Source organism: Monodelphis domestica, chromosome 7 (genome assembly GCF_027887165.1).
Source record: "Monodelphis domestica isolate mMonDom1 chromosome 7, mMonDom1.pri, whole genome shotgun sequence".
Lineage (NCBI taxonomy): Eukaryota > Metazoa > Chordata > Mammalia > Didelphimorphia > Didelphidae > Monodelphis > Monodelphis domestica.
Window position 1 is genome coordinate 134,305,520 of NC_077233.1, and position 15,871 is coordinate 134,321,390.

The following is a 15,871-nucleotide window of genomic DNA, read 5'->3' on the forward strand; positions in this document are numbered from 1 at the left end:
GGTCAAATAAGGCTACTATCCTATAACTATTGTCAAAAATAAAGTGGCTATCTCATCTGACTGGGCAATTGCTGCTTCTTTCAGCTTAACTGCAATTTAATGATTAGTAAAAGGGAACTTGGGAAATGCTAAATCCATAATCCAGAGAGTTTAGGATCACAGTTTTTAAAAATATAAGTTACTTAGTACCACTACTACATCTATATTCCAAAGAGATTAGAAAGAAAGAAAAAAAGGAAAAAAGGAAAAGAATCTACATATACAAAAATATTTATAGCATCTTTTTTATGGTGGCAGAGAATGGGAAATTGAGAGGATGTGGGGAATGGCTGAACAAGTTGTGGTATATGATTGTGATAGAATACTATTGTGCTATAAATGAGGAGCAGAATGGTTTCAGAAAAGCTCAGGAAGACTTATATGAACTGATGCAAAATGAAGTAAGTAGAACCAAGAGAACATTGTACATAGTAACAGCAATACTGTATGATGATAAACTGTGAGCAATTTAGCTATTCTCAGCAAAAACAAGAATCCAAGAAAATTCCAAAAGACTCATGATGAAAAATGATATCTACCTCTAGGAAGAACTGATAAGAGTCTGAATGCAGATCAAAGCATACTTTTTTAAACTGTTTTTTTTTTAGTCTGTTTTCTTTTACAACTAAAATGTAAATATATGTTTCATGACTGCACATGTGTAACCTATATCAAATTACTTGTCTTCTCAATGAGGGGGGAGGGAAGAGAATTTGGAACTCAAAATTTTTAAAAGTGAATATTAAAAGTTGTTTTTATATGTAATTGGAAAAAATAAAGTATTAAAAAAAATCCAGGTTCTGAGAGATGTGTGGGCACTCACCTATAGTAGGTCTGTGATAGCTGGTAAGACATGGGCACAAAGGGTAGGGCACGGCTTTTTTTGGGCCCCAGGGTGTGATTCACACGACGGCGGTTCACCAGACTTCTCTTCTGACATTCTACGAAGGCTTTCACAAGGATTTGGTCCTTGTATTCTCGGTATAGGCGGAAAGTCTGTAACAGAGCATAGGTGTGAGAACACGGAAGCTAATGCTACAATAGTTTTGGGATCAATCCCTTCTTCTGACCAAATGCAGAATGAGGAGACTTCCTGAGGCTACCTTCTGGGACAAAACCCACAAAAGTCATGTGATTTAAGAGGGAGGATAGGTTACTAACTTTGGACAAAAGAAATTAAGAATCATTGATCAGTACCTCTTTCCTCTGATTTCCAGAAAAGTGACACTTTAACTCTAATAACTCTTTCAAAGGAGAGCTCCCTCTCAGCTCTTGAGAGGTTCTGTGCACATAATGGGAAGGGAAATGGCTTTTATTAAAAGTGAAACATGAGTTTAAATCTGATCCTAAAAGCAATAGGGAACCAATAAAGTTACTGAATGACATAGTTAGACCTTCACTTTTAAGAAAATCACATTGACAATTATGTTTATGTAGACTATTTTGAAATGGGTGGTCATGTGAAGCAGGGAGAGCAGTACATTGACTATTGCAATATTTTGGATGAAAGGTGATGGATGAGAGACCGAACTAGTGTGATAGGAGAAAGGAGACAGATGTGAGAGATGGAGGAGGTTGAAATCGGAAGATTTGGCAACTTAGTGGATATTTGAGGAGGGAAAGTAGAAGTTACGGATAAGACCAAGGCAGAGAACCTGAGTGATTAAAAGGATGGTGGTACCTTTGACAGAAATAGTGAAGTTTGGAAGAAGAGTGAGTTTTAGGGGAAAGATAATAAGTTCATTAGTAGAGAGGATTTCCACAATAATGAATAAGAACTCACTACCTCCCAAGGCAACCCATTCCAACTTTAGATGGTGCTAATTGTTAATCAAGCCTTTTCTCATGTTGAGCCAAAAATCACTGCCTATTAACTCTCCTTAACTGGTTCTATATTTCTGTCCTCTGGGAGAAAGCAGAGTCAAAGTCATCTCAAATGTAGGCTCCTTAAATATTAGATTTCTCTTTTTCTACTTCCTTCAGCCTGATTTCTCTTCATATGATAATTTCCAGATTTCTCACCCCAGTTGCTTTCTAGTCATGTTCTAGCTTTCTGGTATCACTTTAAAATGTGGTACCCCCAAAGGAACCCTATTTTGTAGATGCTACTAACCATAGCACTGACCAACGGGACTATGACCTCCTATCCCAATCTCCACTTACCTCCTCCCACTCCATCCTAGGTCTGAACACTAGCATAGCCTAAGATCATATTAACAATTTTAGCTGTGAGAAACAAAATATCCATAGATACACATGGCAGAAACTATAGCATCCTTAGGGGAATATTGTAAAAGCCTCCATTTCTTCCCTCATTTCTGGACACTAGCATAACCTAAGATTATATAGTTGTCACAAACAACTAACACAAACAAATATGCATTAAAGCAAAATATCCAGAGATATAAGCAGAAACTCTAGCATCATTGGGGGGAAATGTATAAAAGCCTCCATTTCTTCCCTTATTTCCATCAGCAAAGTTTCTCTGTATCTTAAGGTAGATTCTAAAGGGACATTCAGATGACTTTCAGGTGCTCTCCTTAATACTTTATTAATGGGTCTTTTAGTAGGCCTGAAGGAGTCCTAGGAAGAAATATCCAGCTTTGAGTTGTGATGAGGGGCCCTCTATAGCATTATCAAGTAGATTTCCTTACCAAATAGTTCCCATGTTTCTGGTAGAGAAGAAGGAATTTCCAGTTATGGCATATATGGCCACATAACACAGAATTAGTTCTGAGATTTTGTAATTAGCAGTATAGGAAGGAAGAAGGTTATTGTGTTAGAATAGAAAGGTCACCAGAATACAGGTCAGAAGTCATGGAGTTTTGCTTTAGCTGCCAGGTACAAGGTATGTGGCCTTAAACTAGCTACTCTGGACCCCAGTGACCTCCTCTTAAAAATAGGGGAGTTAAATTAATTAACCAATCAATTTTTATTAAGCATCTACTATGACTAAGTGTTTTGCCAAGTGCTAGAGATACAAAGAAAGGCAAAAATAGCCCCTGTTCTAAGGAGTTCACAATCTCATGAGGAAGACAGTATTCAAATAATATAGAAAGCAAACTATAATACAAGATAAGACAGAAAAAAATTAATAAGGCACTTGATTCAAGAGGGATTGGGGAAAACTTCCTGCAGAAGAATGGGATTTTAGCTGGAACTTAAAGGAATCTAGGAAGGTTAGTAGTTGGAGAGTGTTCCAGGCATGGGGGACACCTGAGAAAGTGCCTAAAGCTGAGAGATGAAGAGTCTTACTCATAAAACAGTCAGGAGGCCAATGTATGTGGAATAGAGCAACACCTAAGACTGGAAAGGTAGGAGGGGTCTAACAGCATTTTGTATTTGATCCTAGAAGGGATAGGGAGCCACTAGAATTTACTGAGTAGAATAGTGACATGGTTAAACTCGGCTATGCTTTAAGAAAATCACTTCAGTGGCTGAATGGAGGATAGACTGAGTAGGGAGAGACTCAAGGTAGGCACTCACCAGCAGGTTATTGCAAAAGTCCAAGTGTGTGTTGATAAGGGCTTGCCCTTGGGTGGTGGTAGTGTCAAAAGAGGAGGGGGCAAAGTGGAGAGATAGTATAGAGGTGAAATGGTCAGGCCTTAGCAACAACTTGGATAGAGGAGGTGACAGTGAGGAATATAGGATGAGTTCTAGGTTGTTAGTCTGAGAGACAAGGCTAATCATGTTGCCTTCTACAATGATAGAGAAGGTAGGAGGGGAGGCGGGTTTAGGAGGAAATATATTGAGTTCATTTTGGGATATTTGGTTTAAGATGTACACAGAACATCCAGTTTGAGATGTCTGAAAGGCAGTTGGAGATGCAAGACTGGAAGTCAGCATAGAGGTTGGGACAAGATAGATAGATTTTGAGAATTACCAGCATAGAGATGGTAATTAAATCCATGGAGTTGATGAGATCACCAAGTATAAAGGGAGAAGGAGTAAAAAGTCAGAGATGATAGGTTCTACTTCTGGATGACTGCTTCTCTCCTCTAATGATAAAAAAAGAGCATCTCATGAATAGTCTATAAAAATGCTGTCATTGGACAGATCCTAGCAAACATTAAGGGCTGAGAGTTCTTAGATTGGCTTAGAGGTGCCATTATCCTTCCTTCTACCAGACTTAGGACCTGACACCACATGATCACTGAGGCCAGGACTGGATCATGTTTTCCCTAGTGCCTTGCTAATAGTAGGCACATATATACTCACTCGATCGGACTGGCTGGCTATCTGGATTCCTCTCACCATGGGGAGTAGGAGGAGACTTTTTAGAAGAAAGACTGTGAACTAGTCTACTCTAGCTCCAAAGTCAGACCAGGAGCAAGCAATTGTTAAGAATTCCATCCTGGTCTCCTCACCACTCTCCCCCCACTTAGGTTTACTGCTACCTCTTTTGGAATGGTGGACCATGAAGTACCCAAAGCATACCATGACATTTAAGGAAGATATGGAGGAATGCATGCTTATTCATAAAAGAAGTTAACACATACAATTAATGAACTTGAATTTGCAGAGACCCCAGGCATGTTGTTAGAATTCAGATGGAAGCAAATGATATGTAATTTTTCTGTTCAATCGCCAGTGTTTTTCTATTAAAGCCCAATTAAAATTCTACCTCCTCCAAGAAATTCTTCTTTGACCCCTTATGCAAAACAAAACAACTTTTTCTTTCCTGAAATTCATAGGGAATTTTAGTTAAATCTGTGGGGATTTTTGGTTGTTTCTTTTCCCTTTTGTCTTACCTTCCTAATGCAAAATTCTATGATGGTAGGGATTGATGTCCTTTCTCAGCATGGTACCTCCCTAAGCATCTAGCATAATGCTCTGCAAACAGTAGTTAATTAATAAATATTTGCTGAATATATATATGTCCTTTGAATGAACCACAAATAAACTGTGGAACACAATCACAACATATTTTTTTCTTATTATTTCATCTGAGCTCCCTCTTGTGGGCAAAATAATGAATTCTGTTTTTTGGTCACGCCTAACTGGGATTTCTTAGCAAAGATACTAGTTTGTCATTTCCTTCTCAAATTCATTTTACAGATGAGAAAACTGAGACAAACGGGTCTAGGGTCACAGAGCTAGTAATAAATATTTTCCCTTTAATACCCGAAGATACTGAGTGTTCTTAGATACATAGTGGTTTTAACTGAAAACAACAAATTCTTGCATCAGAAAGAATCTCTTTCTCTTCCAAATTAAACTTCTTGTCTCTCCGTTTTATCAAAGTACTTTGTGTGCATAAAGTTCAACTAAGAAGCACTGACCTTCAATGCTAAAACCAAATACAAAGTGAATTATATCAGAGGGTTATCTGATATGATTTCTTGTGTACAACAGGAAGCATGATGTGGGGGACAAAACCTCAGACTGGGAGTCAGAACACCTCTGATCAAGTTCTGGCTCTGTCACTGACCAGCTAGGTGACCATGGACAAACCAATCCATCTCGAGGGGTCTCATCTCAGCTTCTTCATCTATAAGACAGACATAGTGTTACCTATCTACCTCCAGAGCTAGTCCATCATTGTGCCACATATCTTGAACAGATACTGCAGACAAAGAAAGTTAAGGTATACAAAGGACACTTGAGAAGCAGTGATGAATGTGAACAGGTTGCAGCATGTTACCAAAAAAGTGCTCAAGAGAAGATTGGTGAAAGATGCCAGGCAGTGGGCTGCTCAAGCACTGAAAGTGAAGGATAACGATAAATAGTCTGGAGGCTCTATTGGTATCTGTGCATGTTCAAAAGACCCCTTGCCAAGATTCCTAGGGCCAGAGTCCCATAGGTTGAGTAAGCATGAATGAGCATTCTCAATCATAATGAGCATTTGGCAGGCAGCATAAAATGTACCCTCCTATCAATTTTTTATTTTTTAAACTCTTACCTTCTGTCTTAGAATCAATACTGTGTATAGGTTCCAAGGCAGAAGAGCAGTAAGGGTTAGGCAATGGGAGTCCAGTGACTTGCTCAGGATCACACAGTTAGAAGTGTCTGAGGCCACATTTGAACTCAGGACCTCCTGTCTCCAGTCCTGGCTCTTTATCCACTGAGCCATCTAGCTGTCCCACAATTAACCTTTAAAGACAATTTCAATTGCCTTGGAGAGCCTAGGGCAAAGAATATTGGGGGATGAACATGATCAGACTTATGCTTTGGTCTGTTAGGGTTATGTAAATGTGATACATGTTATACAATACTATCTAATTATATGCAATTTGCATGGGGGATGGATTATTAGAGAATGGGGAGATTAGAGATGGGCTGACTGATAGGAGATTATTATAATAGTACATGAATGAGGGCTTGACCAAGGGTGGTGAACATGTCAGCAGAAAGAAGTGGATGTAGCATCCATGTGGATGAGATCACACAACAATTAATGAATTTATCTCAAAGGTTTGTTGTAAGAAAAGCCAAATATATTATTAGGACAGTGATTCCTATTAGGATAGGAGAGTCAGACTGAAGCATTTTCAGAGATGTATGTATATAAGTCCTTTGTGCACCTGAAGACTCAATATTAGCACCTAGCACCACCTTGGACTCCACCTACAGTATTGATAAGAAGTACCATGACAAGGGACTCCTTGAAGGCAGAGGAGTACAGGCCTTTGAGAGAGACAAAGAACAAGAGAATAAAGTAAAGGAAATGAAAGAGGAGCTAGGTGAGATGATTTACACCCTGGGTGTTTACCCCAGGGATAACCTGACTGTAATACAGAATAAAGGACCTAGACCTGAATTATGGTTCTATAACTTACTATATGATCTTGGGCAAGTTGCTTTGCTTTTGTAGGTCTGAGTTTACTCATTTGTAAAATAAAGGGGGTTAACCCATAAGATCGCTAAGGTCCTTACAAATCTAAATCCCATGACTTTTAAAACATGATATCTCTATGAATATATTATTTTTTATTATTTTCCTGTGGGTCAAAGGAAATTTAGAGCTGGAAGGGTCTCTTAAAGAGGATCCAGTCCAACCTCCTAATTTTTACTGATGAGAAAGCAATAGAGTGAAGATTTATAACCTAAGCTGTCTGAATTCAATATTCTTCCCTTCTCCCCTATCCCACTATATTATTATGTCATCTTCAAAAAGGCCCTTAGAATATTTTAAAAGGGTTGGGTAACTGCTTCAGGATGAAATGGGAAGGCAGAGCCAACATGGAGGAGTAAACTAGAGCAGCTCTGTGTCACCATGAGAATCCTCTCCAACCCAGATTAAAATATCACCACAAAACAAAAACAGGAATGAAAGAACCAACAAGGAAATAGAGTAAAACAAGTTTCAAGAAAAGAATAACCAAAAAGGTAGGCAGAGACCATCTGGGGCACTGGGGTGAGAGAGGAGCAGAGCGAGCAAGAGGCTGTAGCAAGGAGGGAAGAGCAAGCCAAGAGCAAGCCACACACCTTCACCCCACATCTGCTACCACACAGCTTTAGAACCTAAGCCCAAACCAACATTCAGACCCTGAGATCCTGTGTGGGCAAAGAGTGGTCCAAGCCAACTGATACCCCTTAGAATTTTAAACCTGTGGAGAAGTCTGGAGTCCCAGTCCAGAGCAGTCTGGACTGAAGTGGCCTGATCCAAGTGGGCTGATCCATGTGGGCCCAGAGTGAACCTAGGAATCCAAGTCTGGGCTTGGGATAAGGACATAGTACACATTTTGGGGTGACTGACAGTACTAAGGAGGAGCCCCCCAGATTTTTTTGCTCAAAACTAAGGAGGAAGCTCCAGGACAGGGCAATCAAGGCTGTGCCCGATTAGATCAAGTACAAAGTGAGACCAAAAAATTGAGCCTAAGCCTGGGGTTAGAATTTGATCAGCCCCTGACCTAATCAAGTTCAGAGTGAGATCAAAAGTTTACACCCAAACTTGAGGCAAGTCCTTAAGCCATCAGCATCTCAAGGGTCAATTGAATCAGAAGGGGGAGGGGGCTCTCAGAGCTCCCAGCCCTTAGACCATCACATCATCCTCCAAGAAATGAAACTGGTAAAACCCCAGAAAATTAGCTGGGAATAACATAAAGGAAGGACTAAAGTTTAAGAGGGTATCCCAACTTTCCAGAAAACCTACTAATAATTAGACAGGAAAAATGAGCAAACAAAGAGCAAAGTACAGATACAGAAGGGCACAGAAAAAGTAAAGGAAACACACAAAGTTCAAACGAAAAATATGTATTGGACACAGATTCTGGAAGAGTTAAAAAAATTAAAAAACCAATTAAGAGAGGCAGAGGAAAAGTGGGGAAGAGAAATGAAAGTGATGCAAGGAGAAATGAAAGTGATGCAAGAAGAAATGGGCCAACTGAAAAAGGAGAACCAAAAACTGACAGAGGAAAATCAGGCCTTAAAAATCAGAATTGACCACCTAGAAATTTATGATTTCATGGGAAATCAAGAAACAATAAAGCAGACTCAAAGGAATGAAAAAAAAGAGGAAAACATGAAATAACTTACTGAAAAAACAAGTGACATAGAAAATTGATCTAAGAGAGACAATTTGAAAACTATTAGACTATCTGAAAGCCATGATCAAGAAAAACCTTGGACATCATATTACAAGAAATTATCAAAGATAACTGTCCAGAGATCCTCAAATAAGAAAAGAAAATTGAAAGAGAAATTATTCACAGATCACCTCCAGAAAGAAATCCTCACATGAAAACCTCCAGGAATATAATAGCTAAATTCGAGAACAACCAAGCCAAGGAGAAAATACTTCAAGCAGCCAAAAAGGATGAAATGGGAGGAGAAAGGAAAAAGCTACTATGTGCTATTTGTCAGGGCAATGGGGGAAGAAGAAGGCAGGGAGAAGAATGGGTACCAGCTTCCAGGAAAAAGAGCAAGGATCTACAGAAAGACAAAGGGGTGAACTGGGGCTCTCCTAGAAAACAATAACTGATTTACTTTGGAGATGCTGGTCTCTCAAAATCCTTAACTTTCCCTGGAAGTTAATCTCTATTTAGATAGTTCCATAATTTTTTTAAAAGAAGGTAGTAAAATCTCTTAAGAGACAGGATTAGTCTTGGAGCAAGGTTCCATTAAACACCTAGGTGCTTTAATTTCCCCTTCTAAATTTTCATTTGGATAACAAAAGATAAATGAGAGAAGATCTTTTACATTCTCTGGAAAAACAGAAGACTTGAATGTCCATTATATGTTCAACATGTAGTAATCACAAACACCCTAAAGTTCTGGGCACTTTTTAAAACAAAGAACAAAAAGACTCCCCAAACTGTTTCCCTGTTGACAGCTCTTTTGGTGATATCTCAGCATCATTTTTGTTGTTTCAGTCATGTCTGCCCTACTTTTGCCTAATTTCATGTCCGAAATATTGCTGCAATTTCTTTCTCTGTTGAAGTGCACAGACCCTTACTCTTCTCAGATGCCAAGGGCCAGAGAGTGATAAATACACCAAGGATGTAAATGGAAGCATCCTTTGCAATGTTTGGAATCATCACAAGTCTCACGCATAAGGAGGAAACACCAATCTGATACATACCTGAAATGACTGACACAACTTCATCTGATTATCTGAGAGAGCCAGAGTACTCTGGATTAGGTTCTGCAGTACCAGAAAGTGAATATCTTCCTCACTGAAACAACAGATAAGTGACAAGAACATCAAACCATAGACCCTCTGTATTCAATACTAATACAAAAGAGTCGGCAATCTCACAAAATAACAAATGTTCACAGTAGAAAAAAAAATTCCCTGTCATTGAATTTCTTTAGCTGGCTATCTGTTAAAGATGGAAATATTTTAAAGCTGTCAATTTGAGCAGGTCAGAAGATGACATTGCCTTATCACGCACCTAAAGTCAACTAATCTAGTGATTATATTAAGAATTAATTTTAAACAGCTTTTACTTTAAAGAGAAATGATTTTTCTTAGACCATACAAGTTAAAAGCTAAAATTGATATTAATTTGTAAAATAAAAGCAGAGTTTTCTTCCTATGGAGAGATCATGTGATAATAGGTCTAGCAGACTTCTTTTTTCTTGCCCACCTTGATAATAAAGATCTACAGCAGTTATAAAATCAGAGAGCTTAAATGCTGGAAGAAAACTTAAAGATCTGTGTTTCAGGGGCAGGTAGGTGGCTTAGTAGATACAGAGTCAGACCTGGAGATGGGAGGTCCTGGGTTCAAATTTAGCCTCAAACACTTTCTAGATGTATAACCCTCAGCAAGTCACTTCACTCCCATTTTCTAGCCCTTACTGCTCTTCTACCTTGAAAATGATTCTTAGAATAGATTCTAAGATGGAAGGTAAGGGTTTAAAATTAAAAAAAAAAATCTGTTTCCTAACACACACTCTTCCACAGAGAAATGAAACATACATGCTTTTAATTATAAATCTATTCTGCCTCACTTTCAGAAACTTCTGAGTTCAGGACCAGAAGCTAGTGGTTGGTTGAATGAGAATATTGAGAGGAAGAAAGAAGTAATTTTGAAAAAAATGTTTATAGGTTTTAAGTAGTAAGAACTTTTGGCAATAAGTTTTATGGACCAACTTGACTTGCAAGAAAAAAAAGCCAAGATCTTTATAGAATTTAGAGCTGGACAGGATCTTGCTTATAGGAACATTTCATTGAACCCCTTCATCTAACAGGCTGAGGCCAGAAAGTGGCAGTTAGGACTCATATCCAGGTCTTCTGACTCTGAAAAAGACCATGGGTGGCTTAATGACTGCAGGGATTATGTCTGTCAACACTTACCTGTTAAGTTCATCTTCTTTCCTGCTTTGATCTTTTTCATCTCCAATTGCCAAAACTCTGTATCTGAATAAGAGATAGAAAAGGAAACAATGTAGAAAGCAGGTTTTGAACTGTCTGACTAATGATAGGAAGACATACTTAACCAAATACCCCTTGATGGCCAATTGTAAATTCTTAGCACCAATTCCAAACTCTGATGTTAAAAGTCAAAGATATGGAGAAAATTTTGAATATGAAAGTGAACAAGACAGACCCTACAACCCAAGGAATAAATTGGGTTAAAGAGACAAATCAGAGTCTAGGGGGCCAGCTGTGGTCACCTGAGTGAGCCACCTCTTGGCTTTTTCACATAGAACAACATTCCATACAGCTTTGTTGTTCTAGTTCAGCTTGTCTTTGTCTGACTCCTTGGGACACTTTAACCTCATTCATATTAGTCTTCACCACAGTTCTAATAATTGTCTTTTAATTACACTATTCCTCCTCTCCACACCCATCTCTCCCTCCCTCCCCCCTTTCTTCTGCCTCACATCATCTAGAATGAACCCAGGGGGTCTAGAGTTGGGACTGTCTAATGAATTAACATTACTTTCCCATTTCATTTGATATGTATAGGCTAGTAATTCTTGAGTCCTGATTTGGGTCTCCAAGTAGGAGGGATTGTAAAATTACTTAATCTTTGCACAAATTAGTTTTAACTCACTTTGTGAATACTTTAGTGAAAAAAGTAAAGTCCTACCTGCAAATATTCTCTACAAGTCATTTTCTGAAATTTTTGCCCAAATAACAGAAAACTTGGGCCACAGGATCACAGACATTAAAGGCCATTTAATCCATTCTCTTCATTTTATAGAAAAAGAAACTAAGATTCAGAGAGAGGGAAATAATTTCCCTTAGGTTACACAGGACAACACTAGCCTCTTAGTAGCATCAGTGTTGGAAGACTGATAAGGTAGCTTCTTCTTAAATTGGATATTAAAGCAACTGTAAGAGTAAGAATTTCCCACAATTTTCATGGGAACTTTCTATTCCCTTATCATACTCTTTTGTACCATAGTCCTTTAGTTGCATGGCAATTCCTACTAGGTAGACCACTGGCTCTGTAAGATCAGGGTTTTTATCATATCTAGCTTTGTATTTTTCCTAGTGTTTACAGCATGGTGCCTTGTATATGGTAGGCATTTAATAAATGCTTGTTGAAATGAAAGAACTTTATGGACTGAGATCAAGCATATGATTGACTGGGCTTAAATCAATAAATGTTTAAATTAGAAAATGTTTAAAGGAGTGACTTTAGAAACCAAACTGAAAAAATGACTTTCCTGATGAAAAGTAAAATAGAGAAATTATTTGAATTTGGGCCAAGCATGGAAAGTCTGATTTGATCATTGTGAAAGTTTGGAAATGGAAGAAGATTCAGGAGCACAAGTAGGTGGCTGGGGATATCCCAGTCATAGGTTCCTCTGCATAAGGAACAGAAATGTAAACAAAGGTGATCAAACCATGAACCTAATAATAATAGTCCACCCTTCTCTAGGGCTCTAGGCTGATAAATTCCCCCTAAAACTCTTAAGGTAAGCAGTATTACTTTTATTTCACAAATATGGAAACAAAGGTTCAGAAGGTAAAATAATTTGCCCAGTACTACTTTTCCTTTCCTGAAACCTCTTCACTTCTACCTGCAGGTCTTGGGGCAGAGTAGGTAGAGAAGTCAGCCTAGGCTGGCTGTCTTAGGGAACAGGACAGTACAAACACAATTGTGAAGCATAGAGCCAAATACAATCAGAGCATCACATATGCAGTGTCCAGGAAAGAAGCATGTGGGAGTTTCAGGCTGATTGCATTTCTTCTTTCACATCATGGCCTGCATGAACTATTCCTGAAATACCATACCTGCTAAACAGTTCCTGAAGAGTGTCTGGGATTTCAAGGTCAGGATTCCTCAGGGCAGAACTGAACTTCTCTTTCAGCCTCTCCACAAATTCTTTAAACTCTTCAGCACAAACCTTTTGAAAGGAGAGGATGAAATATTAAACCCCAAAAGAAGGCTATGCTAAGTCTTATCTCATAATGCATGTTACCAGCCCATCTCTAAAGGAAGTGCTGCCTCCTACACTTCCAAAGCTAACCTTACATACAGATAGCAGGAAGGCCAGAGAAGGAGGGTGGGAAGAAAAGAGAGAGAGAGACAGAGACAGAGAGAGAGAGAGAGAGAGAGAGAGAGAGAGAGAGAGAGAGAGAGAGAGAGAGAGAGAGAGAGAGAGAGAGACAGAGAGAGAGAGAGAGAGAGAGAGAGAGAGAGAGAGAGAGAGAGAGAGAGAGAGAGAGAGAGAGAGAGAGAGAGAAGGAGGGAGGGAAGAAGGGAGGGAGGGGGTGTGCTCTATTTGGGGCAATGATGGCTTTGCTCTTTTTTAAGATCCTTCTTCTCCCACTTCCTTCAGAGACACAAATCAGACTCCTCTGGCAAATGGGGTCACACCTCTGCCTAGCCCCCAAAGATTGCTCCCTTCTCCCTGCTGCTTCGCCTCAATGTGCCCCAAGATCAAGACTGCCTAGATCTGGCTTTGCTGAGCACTAGAGTTCTGGGAGTTTATAAAATCCTATCACCATGTGAAAATGACAGCTTAAGTTTCTATGCACTTTTAAGTTTTAATCAAAGTCTTTTCCAACATAACCCAGATAAGTTATTAGCCTAAGTACTGTTATCCTCATTTTAGAATTGAGGTTGGGACAGCTGACATGCCTCATTCAGGGCTGCTCGGATAATTAATTTTGGGGCTGATAAATGAACTCTGTCTTCCTGACTCCAAGTGGAGTCAATGAATATTTTCTTATTGACTCTTATTATAATCAATCTTATTGATTCATGCCCAATCAATATCATGTTTGTTCTTACTCAACAGAATTCAGTTTATTTCAACAAGCATTGATTCAATGCCTACTATGCAAGGTACTGTGCTGCAAATACTGGGAAAAATACAAGTCTAGATGTAACACAAACCCTACTTTAAGAAGCTTTTGGTCTACCAGAGGGGGACTGTGGTGGATACAAAAAATTATGGTACAAAAGAAAGTATGATAGGGGGAAAGAAAAAGCCCAGAAAATGAAAAATGTGGGGAATTTCTTCTCTCAGGGTTTATTTCTCATTTAGCTTAAGAAAACAGATCTTGCCAGCTGCCAGGTCCAAGATATTTTCATAACATTACAATGGGAAGAGAAAGGAGTTGAATAGGGAAGATGCATTATCTCAAAATCTGACTAGTTTGTCAGCTGTCTGTCTCCAATTTCCTCGTCTTTAATGTAAGAGACATATTGCCAATCTGTGGCCTTCCATTCTTATATAGTTCTGTCCATCTGAAGGACAAGAGTCCTTATAGAATTGCAGGGCTGAAAGGGACTTCAGAAACTGAACTTTGTACCTTGCTCTTAAGCTCTCTAGAGATGCCTGACAGTTTGCAAAGAACCTGGATGTGATATCTGTAGTTACCCCATTTCCTTTCCAATGCAGGCCTGAGGCATAAGAACATTTCAAAACCTTATTTTTAAAATGATGATGGGAGCTGACCGAGTATCAAGTTCAAACTCAAAGAACTGAGAAGTAGATTTCCCAAATGGTCATGAAAAATCCCATGTTTGCCAGTCAAAGTGCAGTACTGGCATTCAGTACCAAATAAGTAAAAGACTTCTTTTGTGCCCCAGAAATTGTACTGTTCTTGTCTTCAAGGGCTCATAACAATCATACCACTCTTACCTCTGGGTCTTGATAGTTATGTTTTCTATTCATAAAATCATCAACGAGAGCTTTATCTTGGTACACTTCCGCAAGGCAAACTCTGAATCAGGAGAAGATAAAAGAAATGATTTTGTGTATTTTAATGTCTTATGTTCTGAAGTACCAGAGAACTGAGTAGAGGTGTTTCAGTTATAGTTGGTACAAATGCATCAGAAGCAAATCTTATAAATGAAAACATGATACATTTATAGTAGTTCTTTGAAGTTTCCAAAGTACTTTCCTCATGGCTTCCCTGAGAGATCTGGAGCCCAAGTATTATTTCCCTGATTCTATAGGTGAAGAGACTGAGGTTCAGAGAGCTAGTAAGCATCAGAGGTAGGACTTGAATCCCTGACTTTAAGCTTAATGATGTTGCTTCCCCTTTGGTATGTTGCAGTTTATCTTTTATGGTGCCATCTTTTCACAAAGCCCCAACTTAAAAGAACCAGTTATAGGAACCAGAGAACTATCGGAAAGGCTTGGAGACCAATGTCCAGGTCTTCTTTCTTTCAATGAGATGAAGAGCATCTGGGTCATCTGACTGCTGCATAAGAATAACTGGGCTGGCGGGAACTGTACTATTTACAAAGAGCTGTGAACGTTTTAGAAAGAATCACAATGAAAAGTTTTTGTTTTGGGTTAAGCTAGAACATTACAGCAGGATTGTGGGTTTACCACTGTTTTCATCTGTGACGTCAGTGTTCTTCCTGATACTTCAAAAGCAGGAAGAAACTTTCCTATGTCTACTCCCTGAGTCTCCAAGGGAGGAGAGTAGGGGCTAAGGTTCTAGTGAGGTGGAGGCAAGGAGACATCTGGAGCAGCTGTTCTGGGAAAAGGAATCTTTTCTTTGCAACTGACAAATGGTGCTAGTATGGTTGTATTAGCCCATGGTCACCCAGTTACTAAGTGGTAGGAGTAAAAATCCAGACCTTTTGTCTCAAAGCTCAATGCTCCTGCTACTGTAGCAGGTTCTGTTTTATAGTAAGAGCAACAAGCTGTACTAAACTCCTAGGTCTGCCACTCACTGGCCAAGGCATCTACCTCTCAGAGCCTTAGTTTCCTCCTTTGTAAAATGGGGAGAGGCATGTCATATTGGGGAGAGGACTAGCTCTGTCTTCAGGAAGACCTGGAACTGAGTTCTTCCTTTGACTCACATCTATTAAGTAACCTACTGTGTATCAGGCCTTCTTCTGCGTTTGAATCCTGCTGATAACTAGCAGTGTAACTACAGGCAAGCCATTTAAACTTAGACCTAAAGCAACTCTCTAAAACTATAACTTACACACAATTTGACAATCTGTACACATGGAGGGATATT

The 15,871-nt window shown here is 39.1% G+C and overlaps 1 protein-coding gene across 1 annotated transcript in view; it reads right to left on the reverse strand.

The window, feature by feature from the left end:
• GTF3C1 (general transcription factor IIIC subunit 1) overlaps positions 1–15,871 on the reverse strand; it is a 142,662-nt gene that overhangs the window by 17,306 nt on the left and 109,485 nt on the right. The window contains exons 26-30 of the mRNA XM_001369925.5: positions 14,533–14,614; positions 12,674–12,786; positions 10,781–10,843; positions 9,563–9,656; positions 863–1,035 (exon numbers count right to left, since the gene is read on the reverse strand). Coding sequence (XP_001369962.2) covers positions 863–1,035; positions 9,563–9,656; positions 10,781–10,843; positions 12,674–12,786; positions 14,533–14,614 — 525 coding nt within the window. The remainder of the gene's footprint in view (positions 1–862; positions 1,036–9,562; positions 9,657–10,780; positions 10,844–12,673; positions 12,787–14,532; positions 14,615–15,871) is intronic.